The sequence below is a fragment of the Puma concolor genome, chromosome B1, assembly GCF_028749965.1.
Source record: "Puma concolor isolate L17-30 chromosome B1, mPumCon1.1.hap2, whole genome shotgun sequence".
In the NCBI taxonomy this organism is placed as follows: domain Eukaryota; kingdom Metazoa; phylum Chordata; class Mammalia; order Carnivora; family Felidae; genus Puma; species Puma concolor.
In genome coordinates, this window is record NC_141670.1 from 129,388,368 (window position 1) to 129,403,130 (window position 14,763).

At 34.6% G+C, this 14,763-nt stretch overlaps 1 protein-coding gene across 2 annotated transcripts in view; it reads right to left on the minus strand.

Annotated features, from left to right (window-relative positions):
* Window positions 1-14,763, minus strand: part of GRID2 (glutamate ionotropic receptor delta type subunit 2) — a 1,503,942-nt gene that overhangs the window by 580,428 nt on the left and 908,751 nt on the right. For both annotated transcript variants that reach the window (XM_086704576.1, XM_086704575.1), the window contains exon 8: window positions 9,774-9,893. In XM_086704576.1, coding sequence (XP_086560702.1) covers window positions 9,774-9,893 — 120 coding nt within the window. The remainder of the gene's footprint in view (window positions 1-9,773; window positions 9,894-14,763) is intronic.

Here is a 14,763-nt window from a genome sequence, read left to right on the forward strand (position 1 = left end):
AATACAGATATAATGTTGAAGAATACCAGTAAAACGTTTAATCATTGGCCATTTGAAGGTAAAACTGTTCTTTCCCCTTCTGTTTGCAAGACAGTAAAATATTTCAGTTTATTAGAAATGGACCAATGACTGTTGCAAAAACAGTTAGGTTTTCCCAAGAATGCAAAATAGGTTTTATATTTGTGAATTTCATGTTGGAGAACCTGAGTAAAGATTCTAAATCTATCTGAGAAGCAATTAGACCTAGGAGCTACAATATCTCTGCGCTACCATTTTATTTCATCAGCTTACATGAGAAAACAATTTTATGAAGATACTAAGCATTACTATGCAATTAAGATGGGTTGTGCAACCAGGTTTAATCTATTTTTTCCTGGTCTTATCTTCCTGTTTGTGATAAAGATCAAAGACATAAGTCTAGAGTGTTAAATTTTAATGCTGAAACTCCATCTTCATAATAAAAAATGAGTAGCAGTGGCAAAACGAAACTGAACAAAGAACACTTCAGACATATAAGCAAAAAAACCAAAACCAAAACCAAAAACCCCCAAAACAAACAAACAAACAAACACACTGTAGAGAATTTCTCTTCTAAGGAAAAAAAACCACAGATTGATACTTTATATTAAATAATTTAATCTATGGTTTTTATGTATTCTAATTAGTTTTAGGAGACTGGATAGGATGTTATCAAAGTATTTTTCTTCTTGGAAATATTGTATTTTGATGAACAGAAAAAAGAACAAACATATTCTTGGAGAAAGTTTAAGAAAATAGAAAACCTTGATGATTTAAAAATTTGGCTTTGAGGTTTACCTGAATTTATCTTCAAGGGTACGGTGTCTAATACCTTGAAGGTACCATCTACTGAATGAAACACCACCTTACATCAAAGGAAAAGAACATGTAAAAAAATATCAAAGCAGAAGAGCTCTTCGTTTTGATCAACATCAGTGAACATTAGACAATCCTTTTTACATTCTCCTCAAATTCAGAAAAAAGAAACCTCCACTCATACAATGCCAAGAGAGCCGAGACTAGTCCAAAATTTGGGACATGGTCAATCTCACATTTAAATCCAAACAGACACAATCCTGTCAGTTTATGAGAGCTGACATTCCCCCTGCTCGAGGTGAGGCTGTGGGCATTGTATACACTTAGCCACTGGCAGTGGAATAAACACTGACAACTTGACAGTTCATCAATTGGAAAGCCATTTACTCTTTTTGATACATGGAGATACTGGGAGTGGAACATTAATTGTAGGCATATCTAAGTAAATCTGTATTGTAACTATTTGCATGGTAATGCCTTTACTTGATAGTATCTCAGAATACATTATATAAGGGTTGATGCTTATATGAAAGAACTGCCCCATTTATAAACAGAGCTAGCAATCCACAAACTTATGTACAGTACTTTTAAAATAACTTGAGAGGTAGATTTGGAGTTTTATAAATTCAGCAATTAGTTAAAATTGTAGTTTGGTAGAAAAACATTTGTGTTACAACAACAGGCAAGAAATTAAAATAATAATACAACAGTTTTTGACAACAATGTAAAAGGTGCTATAAACATTATGGTCCCTTTTACATAAAATCTATGTAATGCCAGTGCGCTGGGTGTTTCAATCCAATTTGGGAGTTGGAGCAAGGAAATATAAATAATTACAGGAGTGGTCTAATATTATTAAGAATAAATTAGACATAATATGAAGTATTTGATTTGTTGTCAACCGAATGGCATAGATGACACATTATGTAGACTTTGAATTCAGAGTGGGGTGAAGCAACTCCATTGATCTTGTAACTATATTGACCTTGGAAGGCTAAATGAAGCCCACTCCTGCCATCCTCACATCCATGACTTTTTGAGCATCTGGAACCCATCCAAACCTTTGAATCAAGAATTTGGATGTCTCCTCAAACACAACTTCCTGGCTCTGAAGGTCTTTCATTTAATGCAAATCAACACACAGCCTCTTCAGACTTCCTGAGGGCTCTGTTATTTCAAGCTATACTTTCTGCCTGTTGTTGAGACTCTTCCTGTGCATGTCCATGTTGGATTTCATGATTTGCCTCTTCAGCCATCACCCTGTCAATATCTTTACCCTCAAGGCCTCATTGTATTGCTATCAAAAACAACAAACAAAACAAAAACAATCTGATGAAATCTCAATCTTACATTACTTCAAATACACTCTGTCAACCAAATACTGTTGGGCAAAAATATATAACCATGTAGGTTAGTGCTGCAATGAAATCTGTAACCCCCAGAGCCAACAGAGCTTTTCAGCTACATTGCTGACTCCCCTCTATTTCTTGAAACAAATGCTTTCTTCTTAGCTGCTATTATGATGGGAGTACTTCTTGCTTGCATTCACACCATCTTTCCTATTCTCTCCCTCCATCACTCTGGAAAACAATGTCCTCCATGCCTAAAATTAAGCACTCCATCTAAATGGATCCAATCCTCTCTCTTTCTCCCAGATCACTTTCTTTTTCAATGATCACCTTTCTTTTCTTTATCTTCTTTCTCTTCCTCTCTACTGGCTTAATCTAAACATTTAAACATACACAAATCTCTTACATTCTGAAAGTTTGCCCCCACAACTTCATGCAGCCATTTAATGGACACCGTCACAGCCAAATGGGTGGGCTAATACGATACTTACATTTACTTCCTTTGCTCATCACCTTCCTTTTTACTTTCAGACCTGTTTTTTCAACATATGGCATTACAACTCCACTGACATTTCCTTTAAAAGTGACAATAAATTGCAATCTTTTTTGAGGTAAAAGGCAAGTTCTGGATGTGTCACATCACTAACTCATACAGGTTGCCCCTACTTAAGAGTTTAGTGACACACCTGAGGTCACTGGGTTTTAAGTAGCACAATAATTTGAATAGCCTGACATTAGCAGCCTCATTTCTAGCCCATTTGCTTTACTGTCTCTCCTCAGTTACTAATGAACCTTGAGTTCCTAAATCCAATGGATTCTCTTCAGCCTTTATGCTACTGCTTTTCTGCTACAATGCTGGCCCCTCCTATTTCTTTAAACAAACTCTTCTTAGCTGCTATAATGATACGAATACTATAATTACCATCCTTGTGAATGCATACATATCTAATTATTAAATTGGGATAAGTGTTTATGTAAAACAGGGAAGTATTAGGGTTATAAGTCTTTAGGAAAGTTAATCATAACACTACATGAAATAGTTTACACAAAAGATATTGGAAGAAAGAAGAAATCGGGTGCAAAATGATTACGCCTAAACGTGGTGGTAATTATTGGGAGTAGAGTGGAAGGAAAACACCTAAGGGTTTGGAAGGAATTAAGTAATACTTGCATGAAGAGCCACCAAATGTACAAAATAATAGAATGTACAAAACAGTAGACTTAAAGGTAAATGTGTTAGTAAATAGTTTTCATATAAATACATGAAATGCTCTGAATTTTAGGAATGAAAGCCAAATTAGTGTCAAATAATTAATTATATACTTCTAATAAGAATTATGTATGGAACAAAAGGATGCAGAAAAGTTTAAAGTAAAAGGATAGTAAAAATAAATGCCATCCAAATAGTAATGGAAAGAAAGTTGATTTAGCTCTATTAACAGTAGACAAGATATTTTTTAGGGAAGAAAGCATTAATGCAAGTGCAAGTCTTTATAATATTAAAAAAACTTTTATCTATTTATTTATTAATGTTTATTTTTGAGAGAGAGAGAAAGAGAGAGAGAGAGAGAGAGAGAGAATATGAGCAGGAATGGGCAGAGAGAGAGGGAGACACAGATCTGAAGCAGGCTCTAGGCTCTGAGCTGTCAGCACAAAGCCTGACTCAGGCTTGAACTCACAAATTGTGTGATCATGACCTCAGCTGAAGTCGGACGCTTAAATGACTGATCCACCCAGGTGCCCCTATAATAATTTTTAAAATGCTAATTACTACAAAAGCTTCAAAAATGAAAATAAGTTCAGATCCTGAAATGCTTCATATATTTAAAAAGATATTAGCAATTTTATGCTAATGTATAGAAAAAATAAAATATCATAAAAATAAAACTTTTTGAGTTGACAAAAATTAGAAAACTGGACTTTTATTTTTTATTTATCATGGAAAGTAGAATCAGTCATTTAAAAAAAATCCCACAAAGAAAATTCTAGGCCCAGTTGGCTTCATTACGATGACCTATCATCTATGTAGTATCCTTCCAATACTACATAACTCATAGAGAATAGAAAAAGAGGAAACCCTCTCCACCACATTTTATGAGGGCAATATAACCTTAGTATCAAAATTCATGTGATATATGACATCAACAAAAGAAAGGATAAAAAACATGATCATTTCAATAGGTGCAGAAATGGCATTTGACAAAGTACAACATCCATTCATGATAAAACTCCCAATAAAGTAGGTTTAGAAGGAACATAACTCAACATAATAAAGGGCATATATGAAAAACCCACAGCTAACATCATCCTCAATAGGGAAAAACTGAGAGCTTTTCCTCTATGGTCAGGAACAAGACAGGGATGTTCACTCTCACCACTGTTATTTAGTAGTACTGGAAGTCTTACCCACAGCAGTAAGACAACAAAAAGAAATAAAAGGCATCTAAGGGGCGCCTGGGTGGCGCAGTCGGTTAAGCGTCCGACTTCAGCCAGGTCACGATCTCGCGGTCAATGAGTTCGAGCCCCGCGTCAGGCTCTGGGCTGATGGCTCAGAGCCTGGAGCCTGTTTCCGATTCTGTGTCTCCCTCTCTCTCTGCCCCTCCCCCGTTCATGCTCTGTCTCTCTCTGTCCCAAAAATAAATAAACGTTGAAAAAAAAAATTAAAAAAAAGAAATAAAAGGCATCTAAGTCACTGAGGAAGAAGTTAACTTTCACTGTTTGCAGAAAATAGTTTGCTGTTTCACTGTTTGCTGATACTCTATATAGAAAACCCAAAAGATTGTACAAAAAAAAAAAACTGCTAGAACTGATAAAAGAATTCAGTAAATCTCAGTATACAAAAGTCAGTGTACAGAAATCTTAAATATAGAAATCTGCATTTCTATACACCAATAATGAAACAGCAGAAAGAGAAATTAAGGAATCACTCCCATTAACAACTGTACCCAAAACGATAAGATACCTAGGAATAAACCGAACCAGGTGAAAGACCTGTAATATGAAAAGTATAAAACACTGATGAAAGAAATTAAAAATGACACAAAGAAATTGAAAAACATTCCATGCTCATGGATTGGAAGAATAAATAATGTAAAAATGTTTATACTACCCAGGGGCACCTGGGTGGCTCAGTGGGTTAAACGTGTGACTCTTGATTTTGGCTAAAGTCATGATTTCAAAGTTCACGAGATCAAACCCTTCATTGGAATTCTCTCTTTCCTCTCTCTCTGCCCCTCCCCCTGTTTACACACACACCCCTCAAAAATAAATAGATAAACATTTAAAAATTGTCTCTACTCCCCAAAACAATCTACATATATAATTCAATCCCTATCAAGATACCAATAGCATGTTTCACAGACCTGGAACAGATAATCCTAAAATTTGTATGGAACCACAAAAGACCCCTAATAGTCAAAGAAACTTTGAAAAAGAAAAGCAAAGCTCGATGAATCACAATTTCAGACTCTGAATTAAATTATAAAGTTGTAGTGGTGAAAACAGTGTAGTATCAGCACTAAATAGACACACAGATCAATGAAACACTTAGAAACGAACCCACAACTATATGGCCAATTAATCTTTGACAAAGCGGGAAAGAATGATCATATCCAATGGGAAAAAGTCTCTTCAACAAATGGTGTTGCGAAAACTGGACAGCAATATACAAAAGAATGAAACTAGATCACTTTCTTACACCATTCACAAAAGTAAATTCAAAATGGATTAAAGACCTAAATGTGAGACTTGAAACCATAAAAATCTTAGAGGAAAAAATCGGCAGTAACCAATTTGATACTCACTGGAGCAACTTCTTTCTAGATATATCTTCTCAGGTAAAGGAAATGAAAGCAAAAATAAACTATTGGGACCTCATCAAAACAAAAATTTTCACAATGAAGGAAACAATCAAAAACACTAAAAGGCAACCTATGGAATGGAGGAAGATATTTGCAAATGATATTATCTGATAAAGAGTTAGTATCCAAAATATTTAAAGAACTTCAAAATCTCAACACCTAAAAAACAAATAATCCAATTAAAACATGGGGAGAAGACATGAGTAGACATTTTTCCAAAGAAGACATATAAATGGCTAACAGACACATTAAAAGATGCTCAACATCATTCATCATCAGAGAAATACAAATCAAAACTACAATGAGACATCAGCTCACACCTGTCAGAATGGCTAAAATCAACAACACAAGAAACAACAGGTGATGGAGGGCATGTGGAGAAAAGGGAACCCTCTTGTACTATTGGTGGGAATGCAAACTGGTATAGTGATTCTGGAAAACAGTATGGAAATTCCTCAAGAAGTTAAAAATAGAACTACCTTATGATATAGCAATCACACTAATAAGTATTTACCCAAAGGATACAAAAATATTAATTCAAAGGGGCACATGCACTTCAATGTTTATAGCAGCATTATCTACAGTAGCCAAATTATTGAAAGAGCCCAAATGTCCATTGACTGATGAATGGATAAAGAAGAGGTGATATATATACATACTGGAATATTACTCAGCCATCAGAAAGAATGAAATCCTGCCATTTGCAGTGACGTGAATGGAGCTAGAGTATATTATGCTAAGTGAAATAAATCAGAGAAAGACAAATACCATATGATTTCACTCACATGAGGAACGTAAGAAACAAAACAGATGAACATATGGGGAGGAAAAAAAAAGAGAGAGGGAGGCAAACTATAAGAGATTCTTAAATACAGAGAACAAACTGATGGTTGTTGGTGGGGGGGGGAGGTGGGTGGGGGGATGGGCTAGATGGGTGATGGGTACCAAGGAGGGAACTTGTTCTAATGAGCATTGGGTGTAAGTGATGACTCATTAAATTCTCCTGAAACAAAAATTACACTATATGTTAACTAACTAGAATTTAAATAAAAACTTGAAACAAACAGATAAAAAAAGAATTAACATACTCCAAATCAATGATAAATTAATCACACTACTGTTGAATGCAAGGGGTCATGAAAGAAATGAATTCCAAATTTATTTAAGGTGTACCTTTGTAAGTGTTGGTAGTTAGGAGAGAAGGCTTTGGCAACTAAGAGCTGACTTCCAGCTGCCAGTGCAAAAGTAAAAGTCCCTAGTAGGGAGGGTGGATATTGATAGAGGATAATGGCACCGGTGTTGATAGGCAAGAGGATTTTCTTTTTCTTTTCTTGCTAGGTGATGGGAAAAGAGTCAACTTTACCATCGCAGGGGCTACTTGCCCCAGGGTCTTCAGGGAAATACTCTTTTTTCAAGTTTTTATTTAAACTCCAGTTAGTTTACAGGGTAATATTAGTTTCAGGTGGAGAATTTAGTGATTCACCACTTACATACGACACCCAGTGCTCATCACAACAAATGCCCTCCTTAATTTCCATGACTTATTTAACCCTTCCCCCTTCCTACCTCCAATCCAGGAACCCTCAGTTTGTTCTCTAGAGTTAAGAGACTGTGAAAATAAATGGAATTTAAGTAACCACTTAAATATATATATTTATAGCTCCTAGAATCAATTATAAAAACAAAAGACAACCCAAAGGAACAGGTACAAAGGACTTGAACAGGCAATTAATTCCAAAAGAAAGCTGAAGTGCCAAAAAGTATAAGAAAATATACAGAACCTTTATATAATCACTGAAACAAAAATTGAAACCATGAAGATACATCATTATATACCAAACAACTTAATAAAAATTGAAGTCTAATGAAACCAAAATTTGGTGAGAAGACAGGGCCACGAGAAATCATTGCATTGCTGATGTTATGAAAATTAGCAAATCTCTATGAAAATGGGTTTGAGGTTATACAGTAAAATTCAAGATATGCTTTCATATATATGTGTATACATATATATATAGATAGATGTGTATATATATATATGTGTGTGTGTATATATGTGTATATATATAGATGTGTGTGTATATATATATATATATATATATATATATATATAGATGTGTGTATAGATATATAGATATATACATATTTATGTAGGCTCTAAACCAAGCTTGGAGCCCAATACAGAGCTTGAACTCACAACCCTAAGATCAAGACCTGAGCTAAGATCAAGAGTTGGATGCTCAACAGACTGAGCCACCCATGTGCCCCAATATGCTTCCTTCCTTGTATTAAGAAATTCTACTCCAAACCCACAGAAATATACGCACAAGTTCTAGAGTATATATCCAAGATATATGTCTAAGAATATTTATAACAGCTTTGCTTGTAATAATCTAAAAATGGATAGACACCCACAGTTGATTGTGACACATTCACGTGGTAGAAAACAATACAGCAATATAGAAATAAACTACAACTACATGTAATGACAAAAATGAATAACACAAACAGAATGTTGAACATAAGAAGCAAGAAAAGAGAATATATGCAATATTGAGTCCATTCATAAACTGAAATATTGGCAAAATTCAATTATGTTATTTAAGGATGCACATAGTGATAAAACTGTATTTAAAATGTAAAGAAATGAGTATCATAAAATTCAGACTGATGGTTATACTGGTGAGAAGAGGGGTCAGGGATGTATCAGGGAGAAGTCTGTGGGAGTGTTTAGGATGCTTGATATGTTATAGTTCTTGACCACAGTAGTGGTGTTTCCTTTAAAATAATTCAATAAACTCTCATTGTGTTTTACGCAGTTTTTATGTCTCCTACATTTCACTATGAAACAATAATTAAAAACACATTAGCGTAGTTTCTACTCCTCTCTAGCATAAGTTTACTGGCAAATTTTTACTGCGGATTAGAATATAACTCCTAACTTTGTTTTGTCTATATTTCTGTGCAGCCTGCATGTCAGCACTGGAGAGAAACACCTACGGAAGAACCTCTTATTCTCAATTCAGCCACCTTTATACAGTTAGAAATTTACAGTTGTGAGCCCTGGAAGTGCACTCAATCATCTTAGATTTTTTCCTACCAAAAATATATAAAAAATGGCAAATCCCAACTATAGACAAGTAATTTCTACAGGGCCTTTTATATTTGTCCTTGAGAAAGCTATTGTACCAGTAGTTCATAAAACATCCCTTATTATCACTCACCTTCTTACATGTGGTCTGTGGTACAGAACAAGAGCGAATTTCCTACAAATCATTTTCTACTTATTACATGACAAGGATAGAATTTGAATTCCTGTAAGGTCACTTTTTAGAGTAGACTTTCCTCTTACTATATGAAGTTTATCAAAGCTCTCATTCTGATTTTGTGCATGTTACAAGTTAAAAACCAAGAAGATATGCATTCTATGAATATTAAATCCACTATTTTATAAAAATTATTATAATGAATAGAAGATGATGCTAGTTCCCTAGGAAACCGTTAGATTACTTTTTTTCCTTTAATCATTCTAGGCCATAAATGGAATGTATTGCTTAATACTTCTGATAAGTATTTAACGTCATTTAAATGAGTAATTCTCCCCTTCCCCTTCTCTGTCAAACTACAATATGAACTTTAATACCTACTGTAACATATTGCATGGAGTAAAATCAAACAAAATTATAGCTGCTTTAGGAAAAAAAACATTTATCAATGTGTCTAGTCTTACTTTGCGAACACCTCGGCCAAGCTCTTCTCCATAGTTCGTTCCAAGAATTTCAAAGTGGACATTGGGATTTCCTCCATTATCTCCAAATTCTAGCTCTCCAGTCAACCCACTGACTCCACCCTAAAGGAGAGAAAAGATACTGATGTAAGATTTCAGAAGAAGTAAAATAACAACAACAACAACAATACTAATAATGAGGAAGAGGGGTGGAAAAGAAGGAGAAAAAGTAGCTGTAGGAACACTATTTCTATCTATAAAATCAATATATCAAGCACGCAATTATTAACAGGCTTTTTAAAAATAGGTGCACATAATAAATAGGAGAGCAACTGAAAGGTAACCTCAGGAATAACTTAATCCAATCTCATCCACATTATAAACAAGGGAATTTAGATCTAAAGAGTGAAATGACTACTCAAAATGACACCATGTTAGAACTGAGACTAAATTCTGGGTTGGATTTTTGCCACCATATCTTATGAAATGCACAGATTCATTAGTCAGAAAACAAGATGCTTCTGGAGAGCATAAAATGTACTCTGGAGATAAGTTTTGACAATATTCTTTCTCTAGCACAATTCTATTCTAATTTGATCTAAAATTGTATCTGGGAATCTTAAAAGCCATGGTTTCTAACTGATTGGAGACATTTTTTTTTCTTCTTTAAATATCTTTTCCAAATTAAAAAAAAATTAAAAAGCTAAATTAGGCTTGAAATCTGTTTTTGCTCTTAAATAGTAATGCTGGCTGTTGAGATTCATTGGGAATTTCCAAACTTCATCTTTCATTCCACGTGACAGATGTTCATTTCCCCAACAGATGGCAATGTAGGTCATACTTCTCTCATTCTTGTTTACCACTCTTCTCAGTTTAGTTTATATGCCTTCACATTATTTAGAACTTTACAAATGAAAATCATATTCCAAATCACTCCTATACTAAAGCATTTTAACTTAGAATTTTAGCCTGATAATCACATTTATTTGGAAAAATTATCTGTTTGAAAATTGCTTCAATTATCACCTCTCTGATGCTGATACTTAAGTATATCTCATTTGCCGTATCTTCTAACTCAACTTCCAGTCTTTTTTAGCAGGTTTTATGCTATTTGCTACAACTTCTATTTCATCTGTGTCTTGTAGGCCATCATATGACACTACATTCAAAACAGATATTCAATAAACCTTTGTTTACTCATTAATTTCAGTATTTACTTCATTTTTGCCACAGCGATAATCAACAAAACTGATTCTCCACTATTATTTTTTAATTTTTTAAAAATGTTTTTATTTTATTTTTGAGAGAAGGAGAGAGACAGGGTACAAGCAGGGGAGGGGCAGAGAGAAAAGAAGACACAGAATCCGAATAGGCTCCAGGCTCTGAGCTGTCAGCATAGATAGAGCCCGACATGAGGCTTGAACCCAGGAACTGCAAAATCATGACGTGAGCTGAAGTCAGATGCTTAACTGTTTGAGCCAACCAGGCACCCCACCACTAGTATATTTTAACAAGCCAGCTTCTCTTTTATTATCTAGTTTTATTAATAAAAATATGTTGGATTTGATATGTCTATGCTCTTCTCATATATGATTATGTTAATACCATGGATTTGGGAGTCGGGCTTCCTAAATTTGATAAATGGTGGCAGAATCTACTTGTTGGTGAACCTTGCTAAGTCATTTAATTTCATCTATGCCCCAGTTTCTACATCTGTTAAATGGTAAAATAATAGTGCCTACCCCAGAAGATTATTATGTGTTTTATAAAACCATACCCATAAAGAATATAGAGAAGTGCTTGAAAAGTGGTGAGAATTTAATTGCTATCATCATCACCATCACGATTTCTACATGATTATTTCATTCTTTAATTTTAAAGACTTTCCAGTTCTTCCAGATCTTCCTGATCTTTTTCAGCTAGTTTGCAACCCCAAGGTTTCAAAATTTCATTACATGCTTAAATCTTAACATGTTTTTGGGAATGGTTTTTGCAAATTTTGACTCAATTACATTTCACTGATTAGTAATTGGGGGAAAAAAGTGTTAAAGCAACTGGTCTAAAATCCCATCCACTTCTTCTCCTGTTACACGTGTTGAGGAGGTGAGTGGTGCAGGCCAGGGGGAGAAAAAAAAAAGAAAGGAGGTTGCCTTTGTCAACTAGACCTCCAGGTAGACACTAGTAATATTTAGTAGGAAAAAGAGTCTGTATCTATAAAAGTCCTTAGCAGGATGTCCTGTGTAGTAAATAAACTCAGGATCTGTAGAATAATTGCTTATGGCTGCCAGAAAAATGTCCCAAAGCTTTGCACTTTCTAGAGTAAAAATGGAGATATTTTTATCTCCTGTGTTTACCTGTGGGGTAAACCAATAAAACTTTCCTTAAAGACAGAGTGTGCGTGTCCAATGTGGGAAGAAAGGATTTGGAGAGCCATGTAGAACACCCCACAATCTCTCTCCTCTGTGTCTCTTGACTGCCTGTATCTTCGCTATGGGTAAATTAGTCCATTATTGCAAGCCAGGTTGATGCTATATGTTTACTAAGTAATAACATCTCAACTAACCAAATTATCACTTAAGAATTTAAAGACTGGGGTAAGTACAGTGGATCTTATTATCAGTAATATCTCTAAATGGCAAATACTGTAGGAGTCTGACTGACAAATACAACATATTTTTACACATAAGTTCAAACTGTTGGTTTTCAAAAATCTTATTAGAGATTTTCTTGTCTTCTTTCACACATCTACCCCAATAATATCTCCTAATTAGACAAGAGTTTAAATTTCTGTCTTAGTACTTATTTCTAGGGAAAAGAACAAAAATATTATAACTCAGTATGATTGCTACATTGCAAAAATGCTATACTCCTGACATTTTTAGACTTTTGAGCACTAAACAGTCTAGCACTATATTACTATTACTCCCAATCAATACTCACGTGGTCACTCTAGGCCAGTGTTTTTATCCCTAGTTTGTATCTGGTCCTGAGCAAGTTAGTCTACTTACATTGTATACATGGTACAAAACACACACACACACACACACACACACACACACACACACACACACAAATCAAGGGACCTGCATTTAGTTAACTGTGGCCTCCACTTACCTTGTTCACCTTTTGACTCTGTAATTTATCTTCCTTATGTTCCATTCTTAATGAGATGTTAGCATGTGTAATCAGTAAAACCTTTCCTCATGAAGACATAAGGGATGCTTGAGAGGTTGGTATTTCAAGCAAATAAACCCTTTAATTGAAGCCCCTTGTTATCCGGCCCAAACTTAACCTCTCTGATTTTTTATTGCTTAAGTCTATTCCCATGCTTTTGAGCTTTTTATTTTTATTTTTTCATCTATCCTCAGATCAACTTTGAAAACTGAGCCTTGATAAAAATATGTGCTGGCCAGGTGGTAATGAGCAGTCATTATCTTTGTACATGCACAGTTGCATTTTTTATCTCTTTGGTGATGCAGCAGATTCTACACAGAAGAAACTCATGGGACACTGATAGTATGAACAACACATACAAGTAATTTCTACATGTCCTTTAACTGGACAGTAAAAATTGCTGCCAGTGTAAACCTTTTTTAAAATATCAAGTGAAACTGGTCTGGATTTCATCCTGCCCAATCTTTATAGAAATACCAGTGGGTATCAAATATAGAAAGGAGAAAGGAAGAAAAATAAAATAAGGAGAATCAAAAGTTGGGAATAATTTACCACTGGATCACCGGTTGCTCAAAAGGCAATAGTTTGTTGTTCTCCTATAGATAGGGTATGCTGGGGAACAAAAGAAGAAGAAAAAAATATTTGCTAAGAATTTATGTGTCTCTATTACGAAGCTGAAAGAATTTTCCCTATGCTTGAACTGCACGGTAACTTAGAGATACTTTTGGAGGATCATCTGGAACATCAAATATTTATGATACTCATCTAATTTCCTTATACATATTTCTAGATTCCTTAGAATGTGCAGACATGTTTGGTAAACAAGAACACCCTGTAAATAAACAGGAGTCCAAAAAGGCAGAGGACACACTGAAAGATGCCAGACACAGTGCTGTGCCCTGGTGCCCTCATGTCTCATAAGTTAATTTCAGAGAGAAAAATCCCTGACAGAAGGAAAATACTACATTTTTTTACCCAGAAAAGAAACATAATGGTAGATAAATACTACAATATAAGATGAAGAAAACCACAAAAAAATTAAAACGAAAAATAAAAACTTCACTGGTGTGAAATGTTTAGGAAAATTTGAAGTTGCCATATGACATTTCTACGTGTATATATGTGCGTATATGTGTACATATGTGTATTTATATATGTATACATTCAAATATTCATTCATAGTAGATACTTGGAGCAAACTGAGAGTAAACAGGATATTACTAGTAATCTGATCATGCTACCTTATCTTACAGGAAAAGAAACTGAAGTCCAGACCAGTTATTTGAGGAGCCTGAACTGAATCCTCTACCCTGTGCTTCATACCTTTTCCTCTAGACTATATAAACTGTGTGTCCAATGTAATGTATGTATATCACAGTGGACTTATATAAACTGTGTGTCCAATATAATGTATGTATATCATAGCGGACTGCTCAAAAAATCCACTATATTTTATACACTTCAAATGCCCTAAAGCCAGAGAATATATTGACAAGTCCACAAGAAGCCCTATTTTAAGGGCACACGCTGCATTTTAAAAGTTCTGGTGGCCAAAAATAAGTTTATTTGCACACGTTTTATAAAAAGGCCATATTATATTCCAAGTCAATACTGTTGCTGGTAAGTCAGATTATGATTTCCTAAATTATCTCTCTCTTCTCCAGGTTCGTAAATTCTATATGGCACACAAAAAACAAAGTAATATGTTTCTATTCCTCTAAGTTTACAAATTAAATAACAACAATAACAACAAAATCTCCAACTTATTAGAGTTATTTTTCTCCAAGCCAGAGGCCTAGAATCTTCTTTTGTCCCCTCA